Source organism: Trichosurus vulpecula, chromosome 3, assembly GCF_011100635.1.
Source record: "Trichosurus vulpecula isolate mTriVul1 chromosome 3, mTriVul1.pri, whole genome shotgun sequence".
In the NCBI taxonomy this organism is placed as follows: domain Eukaryota; kingdom Metazoa; phylum Chordata; class Mammalia; order Diprotodontia; family Phalangeridae; genus Trichosurus; species Trichosurus vulpecula.
In genome coordinates, this window is record NC_050575.1 from 355,636,091 (window position 1) to 355,648,418 (window position 12,328).

General features: G+C 40.6%; 1 protein-coding gene across 1 annotated transcript in view; it reads left to right on the forward strand.

The window, feature by feature from the left end:
* The first annotated feature begins 8,587 nt into the window (after nucleotides 1-8,587).
* Nucleotides 8,588-12,328, forward strand: part of MAP4K3 (mitogen-activated protein kinase kinase kinase kinase 3) — a 213,323-nt gene continuing 209,582 nt past the window's right edge. The window contains 1 exon segment of the mRNA XM_036749371.1: nucleotides 8,588-8,903. Within this exon segment, the coding sequence (XP_036605266.1) occupies nucleotides 8,808-8,903 (96 nt within the window). The 5' untranslated portion in view covers nucleotides 8,588-8,807.

Below are 12,328 nucleotides of genomic sequence, written 5' to 3' on the forward strand. Positions count from 1 at the left end.
GCACTAAGTGCAAGACACAGTAATAAGGAAAGAGATTGAGAGCACAGACATTATATAAGATGCTAAAGCAATAACCTAGTTAATTAAAAATAATCTAGATTTGCTTTGAACATAGCAGAGACTTGATAAATGTTTGTTAATTGAAAATAAGAATATTAAAAAAAAACACCAGAATAGTGTGAAGGCACTAGTAGAAATGGAAGAGAATGGATTAAGAAGAAAGATTCCATGGGACTCAATGACTAATTAGACATAACCTAGGGGAGAATTAGAGTTGAAAGATGGTATCAAGGTTTCCAGTATAGGTGACAGGGAAAAATAGCAAATTTAGCTAGGAAGAGTCAGTTTTGGGCTAAAGATGGTAAAGATACTGGTAAAGATGGTAAAAACTGGCAAAGATACCAATTTTAAACAGGTTGGATCTGAGGTGATGTGGGACATCTACAACTGCATAGAAGTAATTATATCTGAAACAACTTAAAACAGTGCAGTGATCCACAGATCTCAGAATCCTAGAATCTTGGAATTTGAAGGGCTCTTAAAGACTACCTTGTCTAACACATATTCAAAGCTAAGAATTTTTGTATTAGGACCAAGACTTAGGAAAGATACCTTCTGTAGTTTACTTAGTGGTTTCTAATCCAAAAAAAAAATTAGTTATATGTTATGAGTAAGATCTCGCACTACACTTTTGTAGTACAAAAATCAAGGGAACACTAGCCTCTGCTTTCAAGGAGCTAACAGGGAGGATATACCATACAGACAGATAAGCATATACATGGTAATTTTAAGAGGGAGAAACTATAAACAAGCCAGGAGATCAGGAAATGCTTCCCTTATGAGGTACCATGTAAGCTGAGCCCTTAAAGGAAGAGGTGGAAGTAAGAAGGGAGTGTGTTCTTGGCATGGAGGACAGCATATGCAAAGGAACAGAGGCAAGAGAGAATGCCAAGATCATGAAACAGCAAGGAGGCTGCTTTAGCTGGAGCATAAAATTCACGAAGGGGCATTATGGCAACTAAATGGTCCTTCCAGAAGGAAACTAAAACTCATTGCCAATGATGACAAAATTTGGGGCAAGAAACTGAAGACTGCAGGGGTATAGGTTGTATTTTCTTCATTGGTACCCATTGAAGGCAAGGATACAAAGGAGAAAAATTGATCTAAGAACAAAACAGCTGGCTAAGAAAGTGGTATTTGAGAATGGGATTTGTCCTTATGGGCCACAGTTTAAAATATAGGCATGACAGATTTCTGATCAGAGATGGAGTGCACCTAGAAAGGCTGGTTAAGTGTGTATTTGTTGGATATACTGCTCACTTCACTCTCAGCTCAGTTCATGCTCTGGACTACTCCCTACCAGCAGCCTTCCTTTCCCTAGCTATGGCATTAACCCACCTCTCCTTCCCCTTTTCAGCTTCTTTTGATGTTTTATATTCTCCTATTAGAAAGATCCTTTAGACCAGGAAAGATTTTGTTTTCTTATATTTGTAACCATAGCCTCTGGCATTGTGCGTGGCATAGAGGAAGTGTTTAATAAATGCTTTATCTATCTGTGTATATTGATGTCTATCTTGCAAATCTGGTCAAATCTGGCTTTAAACTAAAAAGGGTGGGGAGGGAGACAGTTGCCTACGTATATGTCTTAGGTAGATGCCATGTAGAAGAACTACAAAGAAGGAAGAATACCAATTAAGATACCCAGAAATTCACAGGAGACAAAAATCCAAGAAAGGAGCCAGTAGTAAAATTCCTGGCCTCAAATGTCTGCACACAAATGCCCAAAGTTTAGGTAACAAACGAAAAACAAAAAATCTTAGTGTAAGGAGGAAATTTGTCCTCAATGGTCTTACCAAGACTTGATTGGATGAAACCCATGCCTAGAATAGGGCTCTGGATGGATATATCTTATTCAAACGAAAGGGAATAAAGAAAATGGTATGATTAAATGAATGAAAAAGCATAATTTATTATTTATTATTATGTGATAAGCACTATACTAAGCACCAGGGATACAAGGACAAATGCAAAGAGCCCTCAAGGAGTTTACATTCTGATGAGAATGATAAATACATAGATGATTATATAATAAACTGCTTGAAGGCTAAACTCCAGTCTTATTCATTAGCATGACTGTGGACTTGGAGTTATGCTGACCATCTGGTGGTTGAGGATCAGCACAAACCCAGCCAGACTCTTCCCATGAAACATATTGTGGAGGAGCAGGACATAACAGCGGGAAAGGCTGGCTGAGTATACCTTAGCTGAGATGATAAGAAACAGGCTAAAGGCAGGGGCTATACTCACACTGAGATTCATAGGATTTAAAACTAGAAGAAGTGAAGGGAGTATTAGAATAGTCTGGTTCATTTTTTGCCTATCATGTGAACTGGAATTTTTATCAGAAACAAGAGGTATCACAGCAAAATTTGAATCCAAAGATACTAGAATCAAGGAATAGGGGTCAAGATTCTGGAAACCAGATTACAGCACCTGGCTGGGCTTCCCCCAGAAATACTTTGTTCTTGTCCTGTCTAGGATTGTCAAGTGAGGCTTAAATATGCAAACTGATTCTGTCTTCCCAGGACTGGGGGAACCAATTGGAACTCAACCCCTTACATTCACTATCTATTAGATTGTGAACTTTTCATTCCTGTATCCCCAGAGTACTAGTACACAGTACTTTGCAATAACAGATATGAAACTTCAGCAGTTGACTCAGTGCCTCATGTATAATATGCTCTTAATAAGTTTCTCAACTTGAATTGAGAGAGAAGGCATATATAGAGAAAAGCATAGTATTTAGGACTGACTCTTGAGGAATGCTCATACTTAAGGTCTTCTTATTTTCAAAAAAAGTGTTTAAAGAAAAGTAATAGTGGAAAAAACGATCAGAAAAATAGGAGAACCAGGAAGGACAGCATGAAAGCCGAGGGAAATTTTCATGACTGAAATTTCAAAAAAAAAAATCCTGTTAAAAAATTAAATATATTTTTTCAAATTTAAAAAAGCAATAACTATGTTCTCTCTGTCCTACCTTCCCTTTTCTCTACTAAGGGGAAGAAAAATCCTTGCAATAAATTTGCATGTACAAGCAAAACAAATTCTTGTATTGGCCACATCCAAAAGATGTCTCACTCTATACCCTGAATCCATCACCCTTAGGTCAGAAGATGGATAGCACGTTTCATGATGAGTCCTCAGGAATCCTGTTTAGTTATTGTGTCAGAGTTCTTTCAAAGTTGTTTTTTCTTTACAATGTGGTTTGTTTGGTTTTTTTTAATATATTGCTCTCTTGGTTCTGCTCACTTCACTCTATCAGTTCATAAAAGTTTTCCCAGGTTTTTCTGAAGTCATCCCCTTCATCATTTCTTATAGTACAATAATATTCCATTATATAACATTATATATATATATATAAATAATTTGTTCAGCCATTCCCCAATTGATGGGCATTCCCTTGATTTCCAGTGCTTTGCCACCATTTTAAAAAATGCTGTAAATACTTTTGTATATAGAAGTCCTTTTTCACTTTCTTTGACCTCTTTGGAATACAGGCATAGCAGTGGTATTGCTGAGTCAAAGGGTATGCACAGTTTAGTAATTTTTTGGCACAGTTACAGATTACTTTCCAGAACCAAATCATGGCTCCACCAAGAGTATAATGGGCTTGTCTTTCCCCAGCCTCTCCAGCATTTGTCATTTTCCTTTTTTGTCAACTTTGCCAATCTGATGCGTCTAAGGAACCTCAAATTTGCTTTATTTTGCATTTCTCTAATTATTAGTGATATGGAGTATTTTTTGCATACGGCTTTTGCTACTTGGCAGAAAAGCTTTTGATAAAATTTTGTCATACTAGCCTTGTGAATAAGATGGGAAAAGGTGAGCTGGATTTCATTTCAAAAAGCATTTGTTAACACTACAGTAAGGCTGGAGATACAAAGATAAAACTAAAATAGACTCTGCCCTCAAGGAGCTCCACATTCTCTTGGAGGAAAACACTGGATGTTGACACAGCAAGATTGCAGGAGACTGTTGATGGTTAAAGTCAACTTGAAAGGCTTCTTAGTGGAGTGCCTTCGAACTCAGTTCTTGCCTTGTTGTTTACAACTTTTTTTTTTCAATCAGTGTCTTGGATAAAGACATAAAAGGTATAGTTATCAAAACTACAGAGGAAAGAAAGCTGAGAGAAATAGCTATGATAGGAGAATAAAATGTTTTTAAAAAGTAAAATTTTTCAAGGGCTGTTATATACTAGGGAATTTATTTTTGTTTATTATTATTCCAGCAGGAGGATCAGGATAAATGGGTGGAAGTTTTCAGAATATGGGGGCGGTCTACAAAATAATCAATTAGAGTTGTCCCAAAGTGGAAGAAAATGACACTATGATAGTGAGTTCCCCATCACTGGAAGCGTTCAGGCTGAGGCTAGCTGACCTTTTGTCAGAGGTGCTGCAGAAAAAATTTATGCATTAGCTTTTATTATTCTAAGAAGAGGGGGTGGTGGCACATGTATCCCCAGTACTGCCACTAAGTTCCTTTGTGACCTTAGAAAAATTTATCTCTCTTGACTTCAATTTTCTAATTTGTAAAATGATAGAGTTGGATTTAGATAATCTCTTCGTGCTTGGAATTGGGTCTGAGAACAAGCTATTTTATTAAGTATACCAGCTTTCTAAAGGGCTGGATGAGGCTTTCCAAAGTGGAAAGACATTTATTTAGAACCATTCAAAACAAATAGAAATGTCAACACACTTTCAAAGAGGTCTGTTAGTGATGCAAATGTAGAGTTATCTGGATTTGTGATAATCTTAATAAACAAAAAAGTGAAACCATTAGAAGTTACTAGAGGCACCACTGTCAGGCTTTGAGACTTTGCCTTTGTAATTTACAAAGGCAGAAAAAGATAGTAAAGCTACTTCCCGTTTTGACTGTGTTATGTTTGTCCTGCTAACGTTAGCACGCTAATCATGCTAGCGATTTTTGAATAGCCTTAACCATTTAACTTTGGGCCAAGCGATGGTAAATTCGTAGTTTTTGCACATGAATTATACTTAATGAAGAAATATTTGCAAAATATTCCATCCCAAAACCCAGATTTAAGACTTTTCTTAATAATCAATGTAAATTTATTGAAATACCAGTAATAACATTATTATGAAGTACCAGTATAAGACGTCCCCCAAACAGTATAACAAATTAAGCTGCTATACTATTGATACTTTAAAGTACATAACCGAAAACTAGCAATAGCAAAGTTTTATTTAACATATGACATTTACACACTCCCCTTCCCATCCCACCGCCTAAAATCTGAAAGTTTAACTCTGTTAAATAGCAGAAGAGACTTTTATTTTGAAACTAATTTGGAACAGAGATTCTCTTTTAGATACTCAGAGTAAATAATAATGTAGTGCCATTATGACTTATCCTATGGAGGACAATGCAATTTTTCCATTGGAAGAGGCCTTAGGGATTATTTTATTCAATCTCATTTTTTTACAAATGAGGAAAGTAAGGCTCAGACAGGTGAAGCTGCTTGCCCAGTGGTGGAAAGGGCATTCAATTTGTAGTAAGAAAATTTGGGTTCTAATCATCACCCTACTCCTTACTATGAGATAATAAAGTACTGTGAAAGCCTTAAAGGGTAGCTCTTTATATATGTAATTATATACATAATTTTGTGTGTGTGTGTGTGTGTGTGTGTGTGTGTGTGTGTGTGTGTACATAGAGAGAGTGTCAGCTTTTTAAATTTGATTTAATAACACACACTCTGGGTGTCCTTTTGCTCATATGTAAAGTGAGTAGCACTGGATTAACACTTAGATGGATTTCTACATTTCTTTTCAGATTTAATTCTATGATATGACTTCTTTGGGTTGCACACCAAGCTTTAAAGGAGGAAGTAGTAAAGCCAGAATGCAAACACAGGTTCTCTGACTGTGCTCTTTTGACTACACCAAGTTATTATGTATAATTTTGGCCAGAACTGGTTTGGAAAATGTAAGGAAGAGGCAGCCTGCTTGACTGATTTTATTACGCTTCTATTTTAGCCTATTAAAAAAGTTTAAGAGGGTGATTTAGACATTAAAAAGTCTGATGTTGAAGGATTCTAGAAAGGCATTCCAGAGGCAAAAGTATTGCCCAGGGGCAATATGGTAGCAGGTAGCTTGTGCATCAAAGCAACCAAAAATGACCAGTGAGACAGTTCATTGGGAGTTAAAAATTAATCTGACATCATCTACTCATTTTCTTAGTATCAGGCTTTTAACTACAGTTGGATAATCTATCACAATATTTTAGTTTTTAGAATAATTGGAAATTTACACATGGCCTGAAGCTAGACTGAAAAAAAAAATCCTGGCTTAAACTTTTTCCAGATCATAGATTTAGGGCTGAAAGAGAATTTAGGGATCCTGTAGTCCAACTGTCCTCATTTTGTGCCCGAAGAAACTGAGACCTAGAGAATTCAGTGGTGGACTTGGAGTTAGGAAGAGCCAGGCTGGAAACCTTCTTCAGACCATTTACTAGCTGGTAAGTCATTTAACCTTTTCATTCACCGGTTCTCATTCACCCACCAGTAAAATAGAGATAATATTGCCTCCCCAGGATTGTTGTGAGGATCAAATGAGATAATATGTAGGAATCATTTTTAAAACCTTAGAGTGTTACATCAATATTACTTAATAATAATAAGTAATGATTTGCTCCAGGTAGTAAGTGGGAGAGCCAAGATTGAGACCCGGCTCTGGATCCAAATCCAGGGTTTTTCCCCTTGCAGCTCATCAACATAACTGCATCATATATAGTGGAAGTGGTCATTTTCATGCCCCAAAGATGGATTTCTTCACCATCTCCTCCTTGCATTGTTAAAAGTGCCTTACTTCTCTAGTCCCATCATTTCACATTATCTTAGAGTCAGAATAGGCCTCAGAGGCTGTCTATTCCAACCAGTATTTAACTAGTAATCCATTCTACAACATTCAGAGGTAATCATCATCCTGTCTCAGCCGGTGACGCAGGAATTTTTTTTTTTGGTCAGATCAAGCCACAATCTCCCTCCGTTCCTCTTGTTCTGTATTCCCTCTTCTCATGAGTGACAGCCCCTTAAATAGCACAGAGTTCTATGAGGGCCAGAAGAATAAGGGCACCTCTCCAAGGTCCCTCCCGGATCTTCTTTGGGGGGAGAGGTAGTCTGGGTGAGCCAGGGTGTACCTACCCATGAGATTCAGAGTGGCAGCCCGACTAGAAGGGTGCCCTAAGGCACGTATGGGGGATGGGGCAGCTTAGTTTTACTTTGTTCAAGCACATTGTATGAAAGCCTTGCACAAACATGCACAGGGCTGTCGCTCTGATTCGTCCATCTGTAAATTCCCCTAAATTATTCTTAACGTGGTGTCCTCGAACTTAAAAATTTTTTAAACTATTTCAATATAAATTTTACTTTGTAATCCTACATATGTCATTTTGTGCATTTACAAACTTTATTTTTAGGAGGGTTTCATGGGTTTCACCAGCCTGCCAAAGGGGCCCCTGGTGCCTTCCCTCTTAATAAATTCTCATAGGTTGAAAAGATTAAGAACCACCGCCCTAAATAAACAGGACTCTGGATGTCTTGCAAAGAAGGCTGTCCTTGCTACTGCCTCACTCGCATACCAGGACAGCGAGTTACAGTAATATTGTTAAACCAGGTTGGCTGGGCCACCCAGGCCAGACGAGCATAAGATACTGTAATTCTTGATGGAGCCAGCTTGAGAGGCCATTGTTAAATTCCAATATTTCAGTGTGTGCATTTACGCCTGGGAAATTGGCAAACGTTAAAACTCAGGGCTGGAAGGTTTTCATTGTCTGGCAAGATAGAGAAAATGTTTAAAACGCAAGCTTAGTAACTTAAAAAGCAGGTACTGCGCACATCGCCCCGCCCACAGCCGATTGTTAAACATTCACCAGCACACCCTAGCCTAGTCTCAATGTGTAACCCCCTCTAGCTCCTCGGATCCAGTTGGTCAACAAACATTTGTTAACCGCTCCACTAAGTCAGTCCATAAGCATTTATCAAGTGCCTACTACGTGCCAGGAGCTAAGCGCTGGGGATAGAAAGGCAAAAAACAGTCCGTGCCCTCAAGGAATTCACAGGCCTACAACATGCTCATCAGCATAAGTGAGTTTGTTCACTCTAGCTCCCCAGAGGCACGACCCCTCGGCTAGCGCCTAGGGAAGGGTAGGAGGTCCGGGTGCCCCCAACCAGGCATGCGCTGGCGGGGGAGGGGCGCGGGGCGGGGGGGAGGTGAGAGAAGGCGGTCGGAACGCGCAGGCGCGCGCGCGGTTCGGGATCGCTCCCTCTGGCAGCGGCGGCGGCTGCGCCGTAGCTCTGAGTTGGGAAAAGGGGGAGGAGGGAGGGAGGGAGGATGAGTCGGAGCCTTGGGAGGGGGGCGGGGGGAGGAGGAGGAGGAGGGGAAGCGGAAGCCATGTTGGAGTTTCACCCGGGGCTCGGGGCTGCGAGCGTCCTTCTTCTCTCCCTGCGGGGGTACCGGGCTTGAGGCGGGGCCGGGCGGGGAGGGGAGGTCGCGGACGGTTGGCCGAGATCGGCGGTGGGGTGAGAGCGGACAGCGCGGCGGCGGCAGCAGCGGCGGGCCCCGCGTGGAGCCGGGGCGATTGTGACTGCCCACCCCGGGAGCGGCGGCGGCGGCAGAGGAGGCGGCGGCGGAGGCGTCGGGCACAGAGCGGCGTCCGCTCTCCCTGTGTCCCCGGAGCGGCCCCCCCCTCCCCGGCCCCGGGAGGGAGGCGGGGGACCCCTCGGACCCGCCATGAACCCCGGCTTCGACTTGTCCCGCCGGAACCCGCAGGAAGACTTTGAGCTGATCCAGCGCATCGGCAGCGGCACCTATGGGGACGTCTACAAGGTAAACGGCGGCGGCCGCCCCCTCCCCGCCCCTCCCCCTCCACCCGCCCCTCCCCCGCCCAGCCCGGGGCGCTCCTTCGCTGGCCCCCCAACCCGGGGAGAAGAGGCACGCAGGAAACAAAGAACCCCCCGACGGACACTCCACAGCCCAGGACCTGGCCCCTTTGCGTCCTGGGCTCCCGCAACTGGGGGCTTAGGGGCACCCTTCCCCCGCCCTCCCCTGCCTGCCTCCCCTAGGAAGAGCTGAACTTGGGGAGGGGGCGGGCCCCAGGCATCTGCCAGCTGGCAGCGGGGTTCCTGGGCATCGGTTGCAGTGGTGGGTGTCTGTCGTTCAAGTCGACACTAGTTCGCCTTATGTCAAACCTGCGCCTTGGACAGTCGGGCTGAAGGACCGACGTGTGGGTTATCCTCCGTGGGAGGCGGAGGCGGCGGCGGCTGCGGCTCGGGAGCCTGCAGCCTACCGGGCCTGGGATAGTTACACTCTGGGAGCCCTCCTTGTGCCATAGTAACCACCCCCGCACACAGCACCCACTTGTGCCCCCGTGCTCCTTGGCACTCGCGTTTTGTTGTCATTGTTTCTGGACACCATTCTCTCATAATGCCTTTCTTATATGCATTAAAAGTGGGTTTATTTGGTGGACGGCTGACCTGCGAAAACAATAACTTCAATGTTTTCCGTAGGTGGAATCAGATTAATGCCTTACAAAACTTGCCTTTGTTAATGACCCAGGAATCGGGTTTTTTTTCCCTTTCTCTCTTTTTTTAAATTGAACTGACTACTTATGAAAAATACTGGTTTGACAAGGTTAGAACTCGGAGTCCATTGGTTATATGGCATTCCTGTTCTAGAGGGACCACTTCTAAGTGGGAGACTAAATCACCCTTCAGCCATCCAACTTCGCTCTTGGCCGCCACTTAGACTGCCAAGAAGGGAACCGAGAGAGTAGAGCCAAGTGTAACAGCGGTTTTGATTTAGCTGTGTATCTCCTTACTGGTAACTGAAGCTGACCTCCTCTTATTTCATGTAACACCTAAGGAAACAATCAACAAAAACTTAAAGATTATGTTTCATTTTGATTTCTTAGTGATTCTCAGTTTATTAATTGAGTTAATTAACACCTGATAAAATGTATTCACACACATATTCTCTATCACTTTATCATAAGTTCATTTGAAAGCTTATGATGTCAGTGTGGCCAACACACATCGAGTCTAAAATGCTCTACTGTTTTATAAATACTATATATGAAGTGTTTATAAAGCATATAGAAATAGGTAAAATTGAGGAAAATTTTAAAAAGGGTATGATTTTTCATTTGCTCTTTTTCCTTCCCAGTCATCTTTAATTTGTTCTTATTACTTTTTACAGTGGTTAGTTATGTCAGTTCTTGGTGACAATGGAAATGTCTATAAATATACAATACTTACAGTAGCAATGGTTGTCCTCCTGAAATGTATATGAATCAATCTTTCAAATATATTAAGGTATTAAGGTATCCTTTGTAAGTGCAAATAAACACACTTTAGTTGTTTTTCAAGTTTCTATTTCTTAAGAGGGTTGGAAAAGAAAGGGGATTTACCTATAATTGAAATGGAAAGATGGTAAAGAGAATCCTAGTTTGAATAGCAGTTAGTGAAGCAAACTTTTGTGGAGTACTTATTATGCAAAACACTGTACCAAGTCCTTTGAAAGATGTACAAAAGCACAAATTAACAGCTGGAATTGTTGGGATATACTAAAACCTTTTAAAATGATTTGTAATTTTGTGTATTAACCATTTCATTTTAAAAAACATATCGATACTATACCCAGGTACCAAAAAGTGCTTTAAAGCTTTAAAGTTGTTTAACACTAGCATTTTCCTTCAAGGTAGAAGTAAATAGATACAGTAAGTAGTTCAGTCTCAGTTTTATATTGGGGAAACTAAGGCATGTTTTGAGTGTCATTGACTTTCTTTTGCAACATGCTGAGTTAATGCAGAGCTTTAAATAGAAATGGAGATACCTGACTCCTGTTGTACAGCTAGATCACATTTTCTGTTTTTGTACAGGCTTGCCAAACAGCTATCAGATTTTTTATTTCTTCCATCTAAACTGAGCTTGAACCAGAAATCAAAAGGAAAGAAACCCCACCTCCTGCCTGCTAAAATAACCCAGAGGTTACACTATTTACATGTGTTTTTTCACCTTCAAGTATGTTTTTTCACCTTCAAGCAAATGCCTGTTACTCATACACAATTCTCTTGGTTAAAAGTCTCACTCTTTCGAATTTTAAACCCAGAATAAAAGCAGTGTCTTGTTTTGATTGAAGACAATCTTCTGAGAGTTTTATTTTCAGAAAACAAGCATATAAGTAGTTTCTCCACTCTTCTTGTCAGCATATATAGATTAAACACACGAAAAGGCATCAACATAAGGCATTTCAGTCAAGTCCTAGAAAGCTGATGTGCCAACTCATAAAATTTTGAGGAATAATATCCTGCATTACTGCTGGTTATACTTAGCATTGTGGTAGCCCTTTTTAGCTTGGTCTTCTATAAAGAGTTCTTATTTTCTCACAAAGAAGCTATCTTTTTTTTGTCTTTATAGACCTTATAGAATAATCTTAGATTTATGAAATTTTGTTTTGTAGCTGCAAACTAGTAAGTACATATTTAATTCATAAGCTTCATGTGACATATGTACACTTTGTAACAACCCTGATGTGTCACACTTAATTAACCCTAGAGGGGAATAAGGAGAAAGCTGCTTTTGAGTTGAATAGAGCTCTGATGACTTCATTTTTGGAAAGTGGAAGGGCAGAGAATCAGTAGGTTCATAAGCTGTAAGGAACCCCAGAAGTTTAATCCAAACCTACACCCCACAGAAGGAAACTGGGACCCAAATAAATTGTGACTTCCCCAAGATTATACAAGTAGTAAGTAGTAGATATTTAGAGTTGGAATTTGAACTCTGATTTTCTGATTCTTAGGTTCACCACTCTTTCCACTGACCCATACTACCTTTTATAAATTGTTAGCATTGAAAGGAACCACTTAATCTGTCATTTTACATATGAAGAAATTGAGACCCATAGAGCTGCAGTTTGTACATCTTTGATAATAAAATGATAGAGCAAAGTGTTGTTTCTTTATAGAAACTCTCTTATCTAGTCTACCCTCAAGATTTCCCTGAGTACCATATTTATAATATAAGAGGGACACAAATGTAACAGTATTTGATTTTTAGTTATTTGTAAACATTTTATATTTGTGCAGTCTATTATTTTAATTTAAAGTGGCTTTATTGCTATACCTATAGCTGTCATTCTTTCCTCTTCTATGTTCCTTTCTGTCTCTGTACCACAAAATGAACCAGATTACTTAGGCAGCATAGTGTGGAAAGTGTTCTAGAGTTGGTGTGGGAGAGACCTGAGACTGAATTCTG